The 21,711-nt window shown below is 51.7% G+C and overlaps 1 protein-coding gene across 8 annotated transcripts in view; it reads right to left on the bottom strand.

Annotated features, from left to right (window-relative positions):
• RNF220 (ring finger protein 220) overlaps positions 1-21,711 on the bottom strand; it is a 159,918-nt gene that overhangs the window by 55,097 nt on the left and 83,110 nt on the right. For all 8 annotated transcript variants that reach the window (XM_072342849.1, XM_072342853.1, XM_072342846.1 and 5 more), the window contains 2 exons: positions 12,628-12,757; positions 2,779-2,824 (listed from right to left, as the gene is read on the bottom strand). In XM_072342849.1, coding sequence (XP_072198950.1) covers positions 2,779-2,824; positions 12,628-12,757 — 176 coding nt within the window. The remainder of the gene's footprint in view (positions 1-2,778; positions 2,825-12,627; positions 12,758-21,711) is intronic.

Raw genomic sequence — 21,711 nt, 5'->3', positions numbered from 1 at the left:
AAGCCCCAGGGCCCCAACACTGGCCCCTGCCCCTACCACCAGACATGATATGGAGAAGTTAAATGATTCTGCTAGAAATTTCATCTCCAGCCAGGCAGCTGGCAAGGGCTTAGCACAGCCGTTCTGTCAAGGTTTCAGGCTCCAAATCTTGCTTGTTTCAAAGCTCTTTCTCCTTGGAGGGCTTTAGTGGTCAAATTTCCCTCCAGGCGCTGTAATTCTCTCTCAGACTGCTCAGCCAAGCTGTAAAACTGCGGGGTGGGTGGGGGATCACAGTGGAGGTCTGGGAGCACTCGGGGTGGGAGCTGGCACATGAGCTGGGCTTTGGTGGGAAAGGCAATCTGCAGTCATGTATGGGCAAGAGGAAGTTGCTGAAATTTAGGGAGAGAGATCTTGGTGGGCAGGGAACCCACCAAGATGATGGAACAGGTTGACCAGAGCGTCCCCATCCCTGGAGACATCCAATGTCAGGCTGGACAGGGCTCTGAGCATCTGATGAAGCTGTAGGTGTCTCTTTTCATTGCAGAGGAGTTGGACTAGATGGCCTTTAAAGGTCCCTTCCAATAATTCTATGATTCTATACCCACAAAGGGAGAGTCATAGCCAGACAGTGGCAAGAAACCCTCTCAGGTAGCTGGGAGCACATGGGGGGTGCAGACTTTCAGCATTACCTCTCAAGGACAAGCCAGAACAGTCAGCCTTTGGGGAAGTCCTGTATGAACACTCTGAGCTTGGAGAGGTCTGGGGCAAGGCTGACTGGGACACATCTCCAGGAAGTGCCCTCCTGAGTGGCTCTGCTGTTGGACATCCCCATGAGGACCCAGGATGATGTGAAAAGTTACTGACCAACACCCAGCTTGTGTAGGGGAACAGGACTTCTTTTCTCATCCATCCTGATGCCTCAGGCTTGTCATCAGAGATAAATGCCATGGGGGAGCCGGGGTTCTGCTCTAACCCCTATGCATGGAGAAGACCTTTCCTACAGCAAAGCAGGCCGGTTTTTAGCACTTTTTTTTGCACCTCTGCTTTCTGCAAAGCTCAGACACACGTGGGAGCTATCTGAGCTCTCATGAGGATGAAGGAACCACTTTGGAGCTGCCCAGTTTGCTGCTGCATGGGCAGACGCATTGGCTGAAGTCCCCATCTTGCAGCCCTTGTTTGGCTGTCAGTGCCTCAGTCGGCCCCGATAATAGAAGAACTTGATACAATAATCCTGCATTCATCGCATCCCATGTTGAGTGATTGGATTTTCTTTGACATATTGCCATGAAAATTGACCCAGCACGGTGAGTGACAGCTCTTGAGGGGCATGAGAGCAGGGAGTGGGGGATGCTTGCTTACTGCTACCAGCAGGGAGAGATGTTTGCTGGGGTAATTTTGGGGAAGGAATGGGTTTTCTCAGAGGGACTTTGCATTCCAGCAGCTCAGTGAGCACAAGGGAAGGAGCAGCCTTGGCTTGCACCTTGTCCCCTGAACCCTGTGTGGTAACAAAGAGGACTTTAACACCGAGCTCGCCTGGTGTTCAGCGCATCACCTGTCTGTGCCACACAGGACTTGTCTCCCAGCAAAAACCACCTAGAAATAATGAATCCTCCTGGGCTGAGAGGCTTTCAAGCTCTCTGAGAAGGGAATGAAAGATTTCCTGATTTCACCCTCTCCCTCCCTGCTCTCGTGGCTTCTTGAAGTTAATGTTCTTAGGCCCAGACGTGACGGGCAAAGGGAAAAGATCCATGTGGTGACAGGGGACGATTGATCTCCTTTACATAGAACGACTCTCCAGTCCCAGTTTAATCCCTTCGCTCAAGGCAAATGGGATTCTTTGTCAATGGAAACTTCAAAAGCCTGGCCCTGCCGAGGGATGGACCTTCTGCTTTATCTGCTGGCTGTCACTCACGTGGTGTGTATCCCTCCAAACAGCTCATCTATCTTCCCTCCAGTCCCTCTCCCGCACACGCGTTATTTTGCAGGTGCCTCTCAGCTCTGTCAGGATGCCCAAAGGCAGCCACGCTCCCTGTGAGTCTTTATTTTCCCTTTGGGTTTGAATTTGCCTGAGAGGTATCCCAGGAGCACACAGGCTCCCAGCCCCTGGCCTGGGAGGGCAGCAAGGCATTTATGTGCTTGGCAAGGCACTGACCCCCATGTTGCATTCCAGCTGCTCCAGAAGATACCCAAAGCATCCAGAAAAGAAATAAATAAGTAGGCAAGCAGGACCTGGAGCTCCTTTCCAGACACTTGCCTGCCCAAGCACTGATCCTTCTTGCTGCAGCATCATCTTACGGGCAGCTAATTAACAGATGATGCCCTTTGCAGTGCTGCTATGTTGCATTTTGCTCCTGGCAAGCAGGGCTTGCTGAGCTGAGAGGATGGGAGGAGGGTACTGGGAGGGGAATCCATGTGAGAAAGGGTCTTTTAGTGATTTGGGTATGCTTTGGTCCCCTAGAGGTGGCACTGCTCCTCTCTTCCAGAGCTGGCATATGGCTCTGGCCCCATTGCTCCTGTGCATGATTTCACAGTCTGAGCTCAGTATGCATGTGATCAGCTCTCATTAGCTGTCATTAGACACAATCTGGAGTCCTGGAGCCTGCTGGGTCCTTCAACTCCAGCGTCCCTCAGCTGCATGGAATGTGGTGGGGAACAGGAACAGGAACAGCATCCCATGTGCTAGCCTGGCTTCTGGGATGGTCTCACCCCCAGGGAACATAGAGAGGAGTGGGATGGGAAGGTGAATGGAAATAAAGAGCATCACTCCAGGGGAAAGCATTTTGAGTGGTACTCACTTACCTTGGGGGTGCCTGCTGCCATGGCATCCTTCAGGATGGAGTTCTTACTGCCAAAAGAGAAGAGAATGGGGTCAGAGCCACGAAAGCACTGCAGTGGGCAGCGTGGGGAGCTCTTGGAAGGGATCTCCAACAGCAAAGAGCAATTCCACCCTGGGGAAAAATGGAGAGCGAGCCTGTGGGGGCAATGGGATGACAGCCATAGAGAGGGTGGTGAGCACTGCATGGGGCAGGGCACAATAAAACAGGAGGCTGGGAAGCAGAGGGGGAATAAATCAGCGTAAAGAGCAAGGGAACGAAGATCCCCGCTGCTGCCGCAGGCTGGAGTGATTTGTGAAGCCAGACTGCTCCCCGTTTAGCAGGGAAGGAGGTCCCCGGCGCAGCGCTCCTCCTTGCCTGCCCTCGCCAGCGGGAGATGCTGCAGATTTAATAACACCTTCCCCCCTCCAGACAGGTTAAACTTGAAACAATTACATATCAAAGCCGACATGGCGGGGAGGCCCACGCTGTAATTTTTTGGTTATTAAAGTAATCTCTCTCATGTAAATTCCCCCGCTAACATGCTGCAAACAGCATTAGGAAATAAATGATTTCCCCGTGATTCGATTTGTCAATGCAAAGCACCTGCAGCAGGCAAAAGGAGCTTGAAATATGCTGCCAGCCCCAGTGCTGGTGCTCACGGCGCGGGCTGGATGCCCTGAGCCTGGGGAGGTGATGGATGGATGGGTGGGCGGGGGGGGGGGGGGCTGGGAAGGGGAGGGATGGAATTGTGTTTAATAACAAAATTTGTATGCAAGCCTGCATCCCAGGCTAAGGATGAGTGATCGGCAGCCAGAAAGTATTAAAAAGCCTCGCTAAACAGATGCTGACAATAGAACAAGACATATCAAATCAGATCTACTTCAGGAGCATTAATACACACACGTGCCCCCCCCCCCCACCCCCCCTTCCCCCATGCGTGCGCCGTGCCGCACACACACGCTCCTTTCTTCTCAATCACAGCAATATGGGAGACATCAATAAATTTTTATGAGACTTTTAGAAGATCAACATGGTACTAGATGTGACAAAAAAGCAATGTGCCTGTCATGTTCGCTTTGTCGGGGACACTTTAGCCCCAGATGCCGAGCTGCAGTGGCAGCGGGGAGAAATTGAATTTGGCTGGCTTTAATCTGCCTTGATTTGGCAGATGGCTGGGTGTTATGAAATGAGAAGGGATGGAGGAAGGTGTTTTCTCCCGAGGCTACGATTCCCTCCTCTCCCAATGCCATCGTCCCACAGTGAGGTGACACCCGTGGTGATCTCTCCCCACTGGGTCACCCCAAATGGCAGAGCACTGCTCCGGGCCCTGAGGTCAGTGCGGTGCTGCTTTTGTATGAGTATACCCAGAGTGCAGTGCTCAGTATGAACAAGTGCTGCGTGTTTCGAGGACGTCGCAGACACCATCTGACATGGCTGCTGCCTACGGAGTGCTGCCAATCCCATCCCACTGCTTGGCCATCCTTGGTCCCACAGCCCCGCCACCCTCTCCCATCCCTATTCCCAACACGAGCAACTGGGGGCTTCTGTTGGGACATAAATGCCATCTTCAGCTCCATCTTGCCTTTGCTCCAGATAGAACTTGTTTTGATTTGATGATGGCTAAAATTGAGCTTAAAATCCTCCGCCTCCCATGATGCTTTCACTTTCTGAATTGCCCAAAGTGTGAAACAAAGCTTTTTTTCTTTCACAAACCAAACATCAGATTAAAAAAAAACAAAAAACAAACAACAAAAAAAGCAACACCACAACAACGACTCATTTCCTCCCTTTCCTTGTTAAAGGTGTTTAAAATTATCCCTTTCCAAGGGCGAGAGGAAGAGCCTCATTAATTCCTCCCAGCCATGGCTGTAGTGCCAGGAAAGCAGTGTTCCCAGGAAGAGAGTTTCTTCGGCCAGCCAACCGGCTGCCATTGGGACCAATGGGGAAGGGCTCCGTTTATATTGTTCATCACTGGGAGGACCAGTGCTGACAACCACTTTGCATTTATATCTACAGCAGTTGTGCTGGGAAGGGGCTGCGAGTGGAAGGGCCGTCAGCAAAGAGAAACCTTCCCGTCCATAAACACCGCGGACAAATTAAAAATGGTGAAAGGGAAATCGAGACCTTTAAAGTTCAAACACTTTTCGGTGCCTTTTAAAGTTTTTTGCTCTAGGCTCTCGCAGAGAGCACAATCTTTGGAGACCTCGGGATTCTCTTTAATCACCCAGCCAGGCTGCAGTGGTCTGAAATGATTACACATTTACATAGTAATAACCCCAACACTCCCCACATTATTTCATGGCTAGCATATTTCCACTCAGCGAGTGATCCATGTGTTTTAAATTATAACCTGTACATAGGAAATTAGTTACTAAGTACGATATTCACAGGCTCGTCTGACACTTCTAATTAAGGTGATTTACACAGAATTATCCTACGAAATAAAAAAATGGTGTTTTGCTAGCTAATAAAATATAATTACTACCCGCTTTTATAAGTTACAGTTAGTTTTAATCTATTTGGGGAATTGTTTGTCTAGTTCATTACAGCAAAACAACTTCTTTGCCTTTTAGGGACCCTCACCCCTCAAACTACCAAAGAAGAAAGGCAACATCCTGGGAAGAAGCAGTACTTTGGGCAGCCTGGCTCTGCCCTGATGGCTGTGTGCCTCCAGCTGGGAGCCCGTGTTCCTGCTGTGTGTTCCTGTATAAGAGAAAAAGCTTCTCAGAAGAGCAGTGCTGCAGTGGCACAGCTGCCCAGGGAGGTGGTGGGGTCACCGTCTCTGGAGGTGTCCAAGAACTGCAGGGATGTGGCACTGAGGGACGTGGTCAGTGGGCACGGTGGGGTGGGATTGGATGGGATGATCTTAGAAGCCTTTTCCAACCTTAATGATTCTATAACTCTGTGATCCCATGCATTCAGATACTCGGTGGCTTTGCAGGGAGGCTTGTATTCATCCCTCACAAAGCTGCATAGAGGCCGGCATGCACCTGCTATCTCCCACCCCTGCATCTCATTCCCAAAACACCCTCACCAGCCCCCAGGATGTCACAGCCCCAGCTGGAGCACGGCCAGCTCTCACGCGGCATCCCACAAAGCCAGGAGCACACTGCGACCAGCTGATGTATTTCTGTACAAACAATCCAGTGGACACAATTTATTCCCAGCAGCTCCGGCTCCCAGCCTCAGGACGGAGCAGCAGCAGCAGCGGAGCCGCACGGAGCAGACGCCGGCAGGGAATCAGCAGCAGCCGGGCAGAGAGAGAATTGGATTTTTGTGGACGCCAGTTTAAATAAGTGGAAGTGTCACTTGAAGCCTAAATAAGGAAATGAGGGTTTGATTATATATTTTTTTTAAACTACACGAGGCCAAACCCTCGCCCAGCCGCTGGTGACAGCTCCCCGGAGCCACCGCACGTGATCTGCGCTGTCAGGGGGAGTGCGCCGGGGAGTTTAACCTGCTCCAAATGCTGATTTAAACATCCCCTGCATCCAATGGAGAAAGGGGCCGAGCGATGGGAAAAACAGCCAAAGCCTCTGGAGTGCTCTCCCAGATAATATTTGAGAGCCCCAGTGCCCAGCTGGGAGGTGACACTGGAGCAGGAATGAAACAAGAGCACAAACTGCCCTGAGCAGAGGACTCCAGCATGTGGCACCTCTCTGCCTGCCCCTGTCCCTGCTTTTGGGGTCTGGCAGGTTCTGGGTGGTGCAGGGTGAGGGTGGGATGAAGAAACATCTCACTGTTTGTAAAGGAGGTGGCTGGAAAGAGGGAAGTTAGAGGGAAAGGTCATGTGCAAGATTGATCTGGGGGGCTCTTTGCTACCAATGGCTGTAATGAGTGTTTAATTATTCCCAGCTCACATGGCAGTTCAGAAGAGGTTCTGCAGAAGGCATGCATCGCTCAAGGGAAAATCACCAGCTGAGGATTTATTTCTCACCTCTGGTTTTTGTGTATAGCCCCCAGTGCTGGGCCCCCTGTCCTGTGCTGCACCCCTCTGCCTCCTCCTCCTCCTGATGGGTCCCACAGACCCTGGGGTTAGGGCATGGGCATTGGGTACTGCCAGCCTGCAGCACTGCCAGGAGCACTCAGAGTGCCTTATGAGTGCTGCCTGGATGAGGAGATATGTGGCCCACAAGTTTCTCAGCCACCTGCAACCTCAGGGAAATGCATTCACACCAGCTCATGGGGCTGCTCTGTATCCTTTGGGGATGTGCTGGGATGGGGCACCCGAAGCAGGACCAGGACAGGCACCTGCCCCTCCTGCCCATGATCAATCTGCCACGGCAAGGGGCAGAAACACAAATCAGAAGGAGGAGAAAGAAGATAAATCCACTACATCAAATGCACTATGTTCACTAGTTAATAAACAGCCTTCTCTCCTCATAAATTCCCTCCTTTCTCCCATGGTTCTCCACCAGTGACAGTGGCAGGTGTGAACCTGGGATGCTCTGAGCCTTTCTGGTGCAGAAAAGGTTGGTCTGGGTGGGCAACCTTCCCCCTGTACACACAAGGTAGGGAAGGAAGAACAACCATGGGGTGCGTAGATAGCATGACCCCATCCAAGCACGTGGGCTTTAGGTGGTACTTATAGGGTATTCAGTGGGTGACAAAGTGCCTCACATCACAGAGAGCATGGCAGCTGGTCCCATGTCCTGTCCAAGTGTCACTCACCAGCTATTGCTCCTAGGCACCTACATCCTGCCTGCATCCCAAATGTGGCTACCAGCCCCCTGAACTGTACTCTGTCTGACACAGAGCAGCTCTGCTGGGCAGCACAAGAAGCTCTGTAAGGGGATGAGGCAAACCTTCCATGCTGTATGGACCGACCCCATCCCAGCAGTGTGGTTTGCTGGGGCATAAGGAGCCCAGAGGCATCATCCCGCTGTACGAAGTATGGCCAGGCACTTAATAGCACCTGTCCCCAGCATCTCCAAGCATGGATTTATGCCTCCAGGGGTCACCTCTGGCGAGACTCTAATAACATGACTTTATTAGCTTTCTTGTTCCTTCTTTAAGATACAGGAGCACAGGGGGAGGAGGGCAGCGGCAGGGAAAAGGGGGGTGCATGGGGAGGAAGCGCTGCCCTGGCGATTCCCCTCCTGGGTGACAAGGGGGAGAGGGAGAAAAATGGAGCTCCCTGGAAATTTATCATGCACCCAATTACAATGTTAATTGGCAAGTCCCAGAAATCAATTAATTCGCAAATTTTTTTCAATTAAAAATTAAGATAAATCATAAAACGTTATTAAGGAAAGGCCAAACTCCGTGAACTTTTTTTTTTTGGGGGGGGGGTAGGCATCTAGTTTTTGCTTTATATATATATATATATATATATATATTATTTAAATGATAGGAAAAAAAAAAGGCAAAGAGCTGTGTTGCCAAAGCCCGATGCCCTTGAGTGCCTTTGCTGAAGCACAGGGGGCTGTCATCAGCAGGACTGGGCTGAAGACAGATAAAAAAATATCGACCAGTCGGACACACTGCTTCTGCTTTATTGATCAGGCGGGAATTTAACTTGCTGTGCATATCCACCGTGTCAGCAAGGGCCACGGGCGAAATTAAAAGTACTTGGCTTGGAGATGTCGCCTTGATACCGGGGGGGGTGGGGAGAGAAGGGAGGGGGACTCCAAGGGGGAGCGGGAGGGAAAGGAGAAGGAGGAGGTGGAAAAAGAAGAGGGGAAAAGCAGGAAGAGCAGCAGAAGTTGAGGAGTGGGAGGGAAATGCCAATGGGCTCAACATGCTTTTCCCTTGATGCCATCTCTCTCGGCCCGGTACTCCCAGGTGACCACTGGATGTAAGGAAGGGATGATGCACTTCAATGGGGCTTTGGGAAAGAAGTCCCTCTCAGCGCAGTGTGCCTCCGAACTTCCCCATTCATAAAGACACTGGCAGATCTGCAATGCTCACTGAGTGAGATACCTGGCCGTCAGGTTAAAGTCTCCAGCATAAATCCAGGAGACCTGGGGCGAGAGCCATGACCCTGCTGTGAGACATGACAACAGAGCTAATTCGGGTTTTATGCCCTCTATTCATCCTGCAGTGTGGCTGCTCACCCCTCCCCATACCGCTCAGGGAAGGCCCTGTGGGTTGGTACGGTGCTCAGTGCATCTGGAGTGGCAGAACTTAAGCACAGGGTTCCTTGTGCAGGAGAAGGGTTGAGAGCCAGTAAGAACTGCTTGTGTGCATCCCACCTGCCCAGGAGGGATGCTGAAAGCTGCTGGCACGTGGTCATGCATGCATCTCGTCCCTCAGGTGTTGGCATAAGGTGACTGTAATCAAAAAGGCCACCAAACTTGTGAAATCCAGTCTGCATCTCCTGGTGCTTGGAAGCATCTCACCATAGCTTGTGTGGAAGTGGGTTGACCTGTCTGCCTCTCAAGGTCCCACAGCCTGGGACCTATGGCGGGAGCTGGACTTTTCCCACATCTGGGACCAGAGAAACAGAAGAGAAATTGCTTCCGGACACACCAGAAAGGTCACCAGAGGAACCAGCAGCTCCTGAGGCACACAGGAGGATGTGACCTGTGGTCCCAGTGTGGTGGCAAGGTGCAAGGAGAGCTGCCAGGGGCAGCTAACCGGTGGTGGAAACAGGTAGGGGAACTCACAGCTCTGAAGCACAACCTTGCTGCTGGCCATGCAAGGAGGAACCTGCTAACTGTCATGAGGGGAAATAAAAATCCCCCCTGCCAAATGCATTTGTTAAAAGAGCACTGCATTTTCCAGAACAGCGCGTCGTGCTGTTAAAAAGGAACGCACCCCAAGGCACATTTCCCAGCCTTCAAGCAGTTGACTCAGCAACTGCAGTATTTGCAATGTGACTTCCTTAGGCTTTTTGAATCCCCGGTGGCCCTCCCACCTCAAACCCAAACCATAGCCCCAAAGCTGCCTCTGTTCTCTACCTTTAGGCGCTTGCATGAGGCATAAAACAGGTGGATGTGAATCAAGAAGACTTGCATCCAGGCTTCATGCATGTGAGTATTTGTGTGTTTGGGGTGATGCGTGCAGAGAGAGCTGCTTCATTATTTCTTATCTTTTAGCTTGGTGTTACTGCTCAGTTAAGGACCAGCACTTCTGCTTTCCCCACTGCATGGGTGCAGTGAGCATCCCTCCCATCACCGCTTCCCTGCTGTGCTATGCTTGTGCTCCACCAAGGTGAGCAGGGAGGTAATTCCTTTTAGGAGGAGGAATACCAACAATCTCGCTCTGCAAGAGTTAAACCCCATAAAACCCAGGCTTGTAGTTTTGTTTTCTTTCAATTTATACCCTTCACTTAAAGAGCGGGGAGGGGGGACAAAAGGAAGGAGGGGGAGAAAAAAGAAAGCCAGGTGACATATTCTAAGAGGGAGCACCGAAAACGTGTTAAGCACTTCAAAATCTCATATATTCAATCGGCCTCTGGCAAGACATCTGCCTAATGTTAGCGCTTAAATATCCTTTTCCATTTTACATGCATTCAAGTCTCATTTGAGCGAAATGAAACGGTATTATTAAAGGGAGATTTTGCACAAATGGCCTGAATTTGACATGTCAAGTTCAATGAGGCTGTTACATATGTAACACCGAGAAGGGCTCGGAGGCTGCCGGCTCTTGAAACAGCGCCAGTGGCTCAGAAATGAAATTTGCATTCAGAGAGGCTGGCCGAGCCGTGAGGGGCTCAGCCCGGTGGTGCCTGCTGTGCTGGTGCTGCCCATGCCAAGGGCTGTCCCTGTGTCCCGGGGACAGCAAAAGCATTCCTGCAGCCTGGTGCAGGGCACCTTGGATGGGTGGATGGGCAGCGCTTGGTTGGCTCTTCAGCTCTCTCCGATCCCAGCTCCAGCCTGGAGGAATTCCCTTCCTTCTCTTCCACCACCATTGCATGGAGCTCCATGCTCCAGCAATGCCCCTAAAGCCTCTGAAATGGAGGCAACCGCACAAGGCAGCCCTCAAATTGCTTTGCCACCAGCCTTTTCCCTTTCCATCTGGCCCCAGGGCAGCCTTGCAGCTTGCTCACATCAGCACAACCCAATGGCCATTCTGCCTTGAAGGATGTTGCCTCAGCGCAGCATCCCTGGAGCTGCCGAGTCCCCGGTACTGCAGGCTTAGCAGGTAGGAAGGGATCTGCCTTCCTAACCCCTAGTGCTGGAAATTTATGATTTGGTTGCAAATCATTAAGGTTTATTAAAACTTAACAGCTCGCACCAGGATTGGCTACATCCCCTTTAAACCTGAAAAAAAAAAATAGGGCCCTTGGAAAGCAGCCCCTCGGTTTGTTTCTCCCCATCAGACTGATAAGTAACAGCTGCTCAGCCATTTCGGTAACGAGTCAGCATTGGCAGGGAGCGGCCAGGGCTGCCGGTGCCCGTCACGTTTATAGGCCTACATTTTATTTTTATGTTTATTGGGTTATTTGAGATCATTATTAGTTTCTCTCTCCTCTTGTTGATATGTTCTCGCTCCCGGCGAGAGCTGGGGCAGTGGGAGAAGGGGCCACCTGAGGGATGGAGCCCAGCATCCCACCACCCGCATCCTGCCCGCTGCTGCAGTGGGCAGCCTATCCCTGTGCTGAGCCACGGCCCGCAGCCTGGATTGAGCCTTATCTATCATGAAGAGCGGAGAGTCGTTATTTAATAATTAATCAAGACCTCTGATTCTTCGCTGCCGTCTGTGTGGCCGAGCGGAGCGGGCGAGGGAAGCGAGGGCAAGCTGGGGAGAGCTGTCTTCTCTCTAACTGCTGCTGTTATTTAAAGGAATAATGCCATTCTTTTTCATTTGTCAGCTGGCCCACAATGGCCCTTGTCACGCTTTATGATTTAGGGTTTCCTTTCCTTTCCCATTAAACGCCACCTTCCCATCACTGCCTCGCGCCAGCCGTCCTCCGCGCCTGGCTCGCGCTTTCAGTTTCACTCTGATATTGGCCCAACTTCTTTGATGGGCTCCTCGGAGCGCTAATTGCTTCTGTTCATTTAAACCTGTTCACTAATTTGCAGTGGCCCTTTATTAAGTTGGATGCGGCCCAAATGACGCCATAAATTACGCTCGCAAGGGGAGCGGGTGGTGCAGGGGATAAATGGGCTCTTCCCTGCCCCCTCTTTCCCTGTGCCGTGCCAGGATCCAACATGATGCTTCATGGGTGCTCCTTTGGACTTCTCTGCTTCTCCCCCTTCTGAGCATTTCTGGCTGGCTTCAAGGCAGAGTCCAGCCAAGCTGGGGCAGGGATGGATCCGGTTCCTCTGCACTCCCCCTAGCCATGGGAAGCCCCCTGCCCTGGTGTGCACACACACACACTGGTACAGGAGCCCTCCCTTCTCTCCTACCACCTGGTGACGTAACTCGGCTTTTCACTGGTGGTTTGATTCCTTTCCTCACCTTTTAATGACCGGGGAATTCATTAATAATTGAAATAAACACGCTGCTTTCCAAGGCTGCTGAGTTTTATTAAGGCAGGGGCAGGGATCTGACAACCCTTGGCTGCAGCCATTTCCTAAATAACTGCTAGCAGTTAAAATGCAATTATTATTATTATTATTATTTTTAATAAAAAGAGGACTTGGCCGTGCTGGGGAAAGCAGCAGGAGCAGAAGGCAGCTCCCACCCTGCTCTATTGTAGGATGCATCCTGGATGTCACAGCAACCCATGCAGACGGTATGGGGCCATGCTGCAGGTACCAGCTCCTGCTGTTTTGTTTTGCTTGCATGTCTCCATCTCCTTTGCCATGGTTGGATGGGGTTCTGGGCAGCCTGATATAGTGGCTGGCAACCTTGCCCATGGCAGGGAATTGGGAACAAGATGATCTTTAAGGTCTTTTCCAACCTAAGCCATTCTATGATACTATGATTGCAGGCTACTTACCTGATGTTCAGCTGGGTGAGCTTCTCCAGTTCCTGCTCCATGTGCTCCTGCAGCTCTCCGGGGCGCAGGAGGACCTGGCAGATGGGACAGATGGGAGCCTGGCTGTCAAACAACGTTGCTTTCTTTTTGCCTGTGGGGAAGGAAAAGAGGGGGTAAAGATTCAGCTCCTGTGCAGCCTCAGTCCTGGAGAAGTGGCCAAAAGCAGCGTCCCCTGCTCTGAGCCTTGCTTGGTTTGGGCACAGCTTTAGGTCAGATTCTCTCATCCCTTCTCCTCCTGAGCAGCAGGCACAGAGGGGACTGGTGTAGTGTGGAATCCACAGTTCTCTTCTGGTATACCCCCATTTCTCCCCAGTTCTCATGCTCCTTGTAGCAGCTACTAGCTCTGTCCTGCAGATGGACATCCCAGAGACATAGCAGGGGAAGGAAATGGCACCGAGGGATGTGGTTGGTGGGCATAGTGGTGATGGGTCATCCATCAAGAAATGCCACAGCATTTCTCTCTGTTCTTAACTAATTAAGAAAAAGTGTTTAAATTCTCTGTGATGTCCCTGAAGCTGCAGGTCAGGACCCCGAAAAGCAGAGCTGTTTGCCCCCAGATGCAGGCACTGCTGTCCCCTTCCTCATCCCCAACCACCACCCTCCTTGTCTCCAGCCTCTGCCAGGTTTCCCTACTCCACAGCCAATTTCCTCCAGCTTGGAAACTTTATTACCCCCTCTGTAAGGAATATACAGCGTCTATTTAACATAAAATAAAACTCTAAAGCAAACAATGAAGTTTCAATAAATAGGGAAAGCCCAGGGGTGCCCACACCCCTCTCCCAGCTGTATTAGCAGCTCTGCTCATGAGAGGGCGTGCGGAGCCTGGCTCAGCTGAGGTGGAGGAACATGCTTTATAGCCGCCTGTTGTCATCCAACGCCGACCCTCCTGCTGGATTATTTATTTATGTATTAGACATGGATCAAATTGGTTAAATCTGAGTGAGAGGCAGTAATGCACAATAAAGCAGCCAGTGCTGGATGCGAGGGGCTACGTGCAGCGTGGCCTTCCAATCAGAAGCCAAAAGGTGCCATTTTATGGCTCCTAACGATGGCAGAGCCCAGTTAAATGAATCCCCATTAAAGGAATAGACCTTCTTGAAGTATAAAACATTGGTGTGAGCAGCTTTACTGGGGCCCCGCTGCTCTCTGTATAAGCACCTGGCGCAGGCATTTAACGAGGGGAAGGGTGTGAGATGAGATGGAGTCACCTTGGCTCATCCTTGCCCTCCAGCAGGACACAGTACACGTGCCTGGCAGAGCCCTTTTCTTTGGCCTCCCTACAGAAGATGAGGGAAACTGAGGCACGGGGCAGAGCTCAGTGCTACGGGCCTTCCCCTGCCTCTCCAGCACCTCCATCCACTGGGAGCTCCCCCACATGCAGGCCCAGGAGGAAAGCCCAAGTTGGACCTGAGTTGCTCCTGAGGCACATCCCTCGGCTCTGCATCCCCATTGACTGCTGGAGAAGGAAGGATGAAGCATGCTGCAGTGCAACTGGGTGCATCTCCCTCTCTTCAATAATGCCCAGAAATCACCAAACCCAAACAAGCAGCTCCCGCTGACCCTTGCGGGAAAGGTCGGCATTTCAGTAATTCCACCTTCCTGCTGGAGCTTTTCCACTTTTGTGTAGCAGGGGCCTGAAATAGCCCAGGAGCGTCCCCGACCACCTGCTATTTATAACCCCAACTTCACAGCAAAACAATGGAGCTGTCTGAGTCTCCCTCCCAAAATAAACAGGCAGCCTTTGAGCGGACGGGAAATCCTGCTGGATTCCCGCTGTGGGCTGTGCAGATGGATGGGGAAGTGGCTGCCCTCTGTCCTCTCACACCGCATCCACACTCCCTGTCCCAGCCACCACCACGGGGTCCTCCCAGCCTCCCCTGCCACCCACAGTTTGCACTGGTAGGATGGGGATACTCTTAGAGGTTGACCTGGAGGTGTCTGTAGTCTCTGGGGGTGTTTGCTGTGAGATGGTGGACAGTCCTGGAGCACAGTGGCAGTGGTAGGAGGAGCCTTGGATAGGGATGTGCACCTGGAGTCCCACCTGGGGACCTGCTGCTGGTCTCCTGCTTACTCAGGGATCTTTGGTGGGCAAGTCTTCCTAAGCAGAGATGATTTCAGATTTCAACATCTAGGGCAAGCAGGGGGGATCTCGGGCCATAGGAAGGACCCTCGCTGCATTCCGCAGCAGAAGAAATAAGCACTGTTGGCCTTCTCTACCACCTACACAAATGATATTGCAATGGCTCTGTCAGGGAAGGACATGGCAGCTGTCACCTTGCATCTGCTCTGAAGGTGTTGTGACAGCAGGGCAAGGTCCTCTGACTCCAGCAAGCGTGGGAGGCTGGGGCTCAGGCTACAGCAAGGGCTTCAAGAGGGGTAGGAGAGCTGGGCTCTGGCCATGCAGCCAATACCCTGCCACACAGCCTGCCACACTCGTGCTTAAAGCAGAAGACAGAGGAGCCCCAGATCCTGGCCCAAGGGCTGACATCTGCACTTTAGCAGGCAATAGGCTAAGTGACACTGACAGCAGAGGGGAGGGGATGGCTCCATGCCACTGGGACACCTACACAACCCATCTCAGCTCTGCCCCATGTCCCCACACTCGCCCATGCTGCCCGTCCCATGGCACCCAGCTCCATGCTGGTGGTGCTGGGTGGTGGGATGGCAATCTGGAGTGTTCAGGTTTCAGTCATAGGAGCAGAGATAGAGGGCGATGTGAACAGTCCAGTGTTGGGCACCCTGGTATTCAGGGACAGCCAAGGACACTGTGTTGTGTGTGCGGCTGGACCAGAGGGCATCTGACCAGGGATAAATGAAAAGTGCAGGCCCTGAGCTGCCTGCTCCAGCAGTAAGTGCTCCCCTCCCTACCCTGTGCCAAGACTGCTCCTGGGAGACCCTGAATGGCTCTTTTCAGGCTTTTCTTTTTGGCAGCTGTGTTTTTGTTTTCCTGCCCCTCTCTCCCCCCACCGCTCTCTGGTTCCACATGTTTACCCTCCCCGGCTTTGCTGCACTCCCCCCGCCAGCCCCCTGCTTGCCAGTGCCAGAGAGATGAAAAGGCAGAGCTGCAGCTCCTGCTGCTTGCACGGTCTCCTGGGCTCTGCGGAAATGTTGAACTCCAAGTGTTGAAACCAAATATTTCCTGCTCCTAAAGCCGAGTACCCGACGTGCAGACGCACCCCTGCATGGAGGAATTTCTCCATGGGTTCCATCAGAGGGCATCTGTGAATGGCTCCCAGCCTCGACAGAGGACAAACAGACCCCAGGTTGGGAGATGCTCATGGGGATGCACTCTCTGGTGAGGATATGCTTCGTCTTCCACTAAGGTCCTTCCCTAGGCTACCTGACTGCATCCCAGAGCATCTTCTCACTGTGTTGTCCTTCCTCATGGACAACTGAAACTCTCCCTTTCCCTGCATTGCCCCCAAGAGCACCAGACCTGCCCTCCCAACTCCTCATTTCCCGATATCTCAGACTGTTTTCCACTTGTCTGAGTCCACAACTCTCCCCCCATTTCATCCTCCCATTTTCTATCTCCATCTTAACCACTCCATCATTTAACACCCATCACAGCTGGTTGATCTGAAACTCTCCTGAATAGCAATGACCCCGTGCTGGGGCCCCGCACACTGCTCTGGGGCTGTGCAGGAGCCAGGTGGGTGGTAATGGAAGTGCTGACACAGGCTCCTTGACAGCACCACTGCTATAATAATCCCTCCCGGCTCCCCCTCTGCTCAGCTTCCATGGCGATTATTTTCCATTCCATGATGGGCCGGCTGTTATTTGTGTACTGATAGCAGATATCTTGTGTGACAAGCTTCCTTTCCTTCCAGCTCAAAAAACAATAATTCAAAGAAAGCCCCATATTAGCTTGGAAATAGCCAAACGCCCGTTCCTCTCCAGTGAGCCCTCTTGGCATCCGATGGGGTGACAGCAAGTGGCTGTGAAGGGGAAGATGACAGCAGTGGTGATGAAGGTGGAGGTGGCTTGGGTCAGCACAGAGCACCCAGTGACAGCAACAGAGTGGCTCTGGGGGGGAAAATGGTTTGATCATAGAGGGTGGGAGCATGGGGAGAACTGCACATCACTGTCCCATCTTCTTGCCACACAGAAGTCACCTCTCTGTGCCACACCAGATACCTGGGGTTTTGGGATAGCACAGGGCATGGGACCATTCCTGCCATGAACCCTAGAGAGAGGGACAGGGGTTTGTGTGGAGGAACTGGGGGATTGCAGATGGACAGAGAGACCCCATGAGCAAATGGGGTGCAGCACAGAGCCAAACACAGCCTCTGCATGGCCCCGGAGGGTCTGATCCCTGGTAAGGGGCTGGGCAGTCGAGCAGCTTAGCAAATACACCTGCTTCTCCTGAGGCTAAACAAAAATCTAAGGCGGGATCCAAGGCTGAAAAGCTTGCTGAAATATTGATTTCCTTCCAAAGAAAAGAGAGGCTCTTGCAGCTGTGAGCTGGACACTGCAACACCGCACGGTGCTGCTGCCAGGCACCTGGTGGTAGCTGCTCCATGTGACACCACAGGGACAGCCCTTAGAAGGGAGGCACAGCCCTGTCCCAAAGGGAACCGGGCTTCTGGGGGGGCTCCTGGGGACATCCCCAAAATCCCAGGAACCCAACCCCAAAAGTCACCTCCCCCCTGGGCGCTCCGTCCGCAGACATCGTGGCTGCCCACTGCGGGATAGAGAAAGATGGATGGAGCCGGGCAATAATTTAAGAAACTGAGTGAGTCTGTACATCCAATCACTTTACAAATCAGGGGAAAAGGAGAGAGGAGGAAAGGAAGGGGGGGTGGGGGGGGGGTGGGAGAAGTGAAAAGGCCGCGCAGGGAAATGCATCACAATTACTGTCTCAGCTCTAATGAGGAGCCTGTCATGAGGCTGTCATCCTGCGGAAAGCCACCTACTCAGAAAGATTCAATAAAAAAGTAGCAGAGAGATAAAAAAGAGATATATTTCAGCCCTTGCTAATATTCTTTTCATTTGTCCCAGCACAAAATAAGATACTGCACTTAACCGGCTCGGTTAAAATGAAAAGCGGGGGGGGGGGGCGGGAAGGGAGCAGCATTGATCAATACCACTAAAAGCCGGGAGACACGGTGATGGAGTGCAATTTTTTTGTCTGTGCTGAAGCATAGCAGAGGCCCGGGCGTGGTAATTTATGATTCACACGCATGCTGGCTAACTAGAGGCTGACAAGACAATGAATCCTCGATGAGAGGAGTGCAGGCCACCTCGAGCTGGGAAGGGAGATTGTGACAGGGACCCGGGAGGGTGAGAGGAAGAGGAGGGCCGGGAACGGCCCCATTACTCTGGAAATGGATGGAATGAGGGCAACATGGAGCAGCAGCAGAGGGTTGATCCCTTCTGCACACCAGAAACCCTGATGGGTGATGCCATCCTTGGTGGCAGGCTGGTGACAGCCTTCTGGCCATTTGGTACAAAGGGGCACTTGTTGTCCCTCAGACACTGAGCTGGGGTGGCTGCTGGCTCAATGGGATGAGATGAAGAGGAGGTGTTCCACTGCACTGCCACAGTGTGTCTCAATAATCTGTGCTCTGCAGTGGTTCTTGGGATGGAAAGACATGGAGCAAAGAGCCATCTTCAGCTGACAAAAAGTGATGGTGGGAAATGGAGAAGGTGGGAGTTTTGCAGGGACATCCCAGCGTCTGGCTGGGAGCCCACAGATGATCCGAGAACTGCTGCCCAAGGCACTGACTAGGGTCTACTCCATGCCCCGACTGCTTCCTATGTACCCAAAAACAGAGCACAGCCATGAGCAGGATTACCTCTGTGTCCTCAGTGAAGGAGCTGGGAGCACCCTAAGGGACAGCAGCAGCCTGCAAATGGGACCCTCACTGTTGGCAATGACAGAGGAGCCCTGGGACAGCCCCAGCCTCTTGGTGACATGCAGTACCTAGATCAGTTGTCCCCGCAGTACGTGCATCTCCCATGCCCTTGGTTTGGAGGGCAGGCAGTTGGTTGGGGATAAGCTGATATGCCCGCAATTCGAAGGGACAACGATGGGGCAGCGCTTTCCTCTGCCTCCCACCCACTCCCTCCCCCCAGCTTGCAGCTCCTTTCCTCCCTCGGGGGTGTGTGGGGCACACATCGAAAACACAGATATTGAACTGTCAAAACTATTTCCTACAAGAAAATAGATTCATCAGCTTGCAGCACGCAGGGTCATTGCCACATTTTCCCCTCGCGCCAGCACCTGCACATGCCGGCGCATACCCAATGCCTCTTCACAGCACCGGCACTTTAGCTTGTAGCTCAGGGCCCTTAAGTGACTTTGAGAAATGGATAATCGATTATAATTCCACGGGCCTCTCTGCAGATTTATCCGGAGAATGTATAAAAGCCAGGGCTTGGGAGAAGCGGGTCCTTCTGGCCAACATGTCAATTGCCTGCACTCTCCGTGCCCAGCTCGGAAAATCGCATCCCAAGCACGACTCTGTTTAATCCGTCAGTACACAATCAATGCACTCTGTAATCAACTCTTGATCACTTAATTTTACACATGTTGGCTGAATCCCTTTGTTTAATCACTAGATCAGGCCACCTTGTTGTGCAGCCCCCTCCTGGCTCAGCCCTCCCCACCAGCACTGCTGCCCTGAGCCCTCCATTCACCTTGAGGAAGAGCCTGGTGAGTGGAGAGAGGCACTGGAAGAGGTAGGATGCAAGCAGAGAGAGCAGGAAGAAAGCCCCAGAGAGAAAGAAAACGTTTTCCCTCTGTCATCCTAGAGCTTGTCCCACCCACAGAAAAGACATCGCCACTGGGATTTGGAGAAGAGCCACATGTCCTGGCAGCAAGAGGATGGCACCCATTGCACGACTCCCATCCATACTCCCAGCACCCTCCCACCCCATCATTATTTTGACTGTTTGAGCAGCTGAGGCCATTACAAGCAGCACTTCTTGATCTTTCCCTCCCAGAGGCATCCTTGGGAACATCGCTTCCATCTCACCAGGGTTCATCTTCCTTTTTATGGCAAGAGCATGACCCTGGGGTTGCAGATGCATGCAAGGCGGCTTGCTGGCATTTTAGTGTGATTTGTGTCACCCGCCCAATGCCACCTCACCCTTGGCACTGGGGTCAGCGTCCAGGGGACGCTCATAGGTGGAGATATCTGATGGCATGACATTGAAATGCATTGGGGTTTCGCTTGCATTCATCGCACCCTGCTGCCAAATAACCCTTTCCAGGAAGAGTTTGTTGTGTTTTAACTTTGTGCTGAGAACCTGAGGGCTCAGAGATCAGGAAAACACTGTTCTGATGCCACACATTGCTCTCCCCGTACCTGATTGCATCTTCCCTAATCCACCGCTCTAAAGAGGCTTTGATGCTGCCTCTAATTTGGCACGTGGAGCGGCTGCTGCTCACGCTTGCGTGCAGGAATAAATAATGGGATATGCTTGAACAAGAGGGATCTATGAGCGCAATTGCCAGGGGAGTGTGCAAATGTTGGCTTTGCACAGGAAACGTTCACCAAGCCGCGTGCTGACACTGAGAGGCCGGGTGTAGGACAAAGCCGGCGCATATGTTTAAAGAGAATTCCAGTTGCTATCCTATAGCAAATAGTCTTCAAAGAGCCCCTGGAGCTCTCGGCTTCTCAGCATGGAAAGGGGAGTTTGTACAAGATGAAACACAAATAAATAGTTTACCATATAAAAGATATCCCAGGCAAAGAGTGAGATGTAAGTTTTAGATCTCACATTAGCCAGCTGTGGCTTTATTGGTCCCTGAGTAAAAGCTGTAAATAAGACACAAGCCTAACCTGCATATTGTCAAATTGCATTAAAAAAACACCCACTTAATGGCACTCGAGAGCATCGAGGGGTGAAATGGTGCACAGTGCATCATAAGACAGCCCACGGAGCTGCAAGCAAAGTGAGAATACCAGAGCTGGGCAAAGTGGACCAAGGTGGCAGGGATCAGTGAGCAACCAGAGCATTTTCTCCTCTCTTTTCTGTGCCAAGCTGTACCCAACCTCTGCAGCTCTCAGCTCTTCAGACCTTGACTGATGATGACAAGTGGACACCAAAACCACCCCATCTGGCTCTGGGCTCCTTGTGATGCCCAGAATTCTGTCCCCCTCCAATCAACAAGTCAGTCTGTCCTCTGAGCCCTTGGTCATGGGATCAAGGTTCCATCACTCTATGGCTCTCCCCCACCATCACCCACATGCCAATGCAGGCGATGGCACTGTTGCATCCCTTCTACTATTTTCAGTTGGAGGGAAGGAAATAAGGAGAAAAAAAAAAAACAAAAAAACACAACAAAAAAAAAACCCCAACCTGCCAAGGACTAATTAATATTTAATTTACTGCAAAATGTACTTATTATTCCCAAGTAATTGGCCGCCTGCACAGCTGTGGCCACTAATGAATAGAGGGGAAACAAGATGTGGGGCTGGAGTCTGGGGGGAGTGCAGGGGTGGTGTTGTCTTTGATCAGACTGAACCACTGCCTTTAATGTGCATAATAAGAAAACTTAAACAGCTTTGGTGCTGTTTTTTTTTAAGATCTAAAAACGGCCATGATGCTACTAATGGATCGCGCTTAGCTTATTGCACTGTAATCGCCCTATTATCGCTGCAACTTTAACGAGGGGGAAAAAGGACTTTGGAAGATGGCATTTGCAAATAGGTTGTTGAATAACATTGCTGCTAAACGCAGGGAAAACAGGCAAGCCTGCTTATTGCAATTCCTTGCATAGACTGCCAATGCCTGACTAAGGCACTCAGCATTCCCATCTCTATTGCTGCTTTTCGCTCTGTGATTGAACTATTGGCTCATTTAACTCTAAGGATGGGAAATATTTTTTTAGTTGCTAATAGAAGTGGCCCAGTGTGGATTTCAGCTCGGCTTTTCCTGCAGAGGGAGTTAATTTCACCCCAGTGCTCAGTGCTTAAGTGGGAGTGAAGTGGCATGTGAGCCTTGTGCCGACCCTTCTGCATGAGGTGATATTCGCCCTGAGAGTGTCCCATCCCTGGGGAGCAGCGCTCAGAGTGAGGCTGGGAAATGGCATTT

Source organism: Excalfactoria chinensis, chromosome 8, assembly GCF_039878825.1.
Source record: "Excalfactoria chinensis isolate bCotChi1 chromosome 8, bCotChi1.hap2, whole genome shotgun sequence".
Lineage (NCBI taxonomy): Eukaryota > Metazoa > Chordata > Aves > Galliformes > Phasianidae > Excalfactoria > Excalfactoria chinensis.
This window is presented reverse-complemented; position numbering and strand designations above follow the sequence as displayed.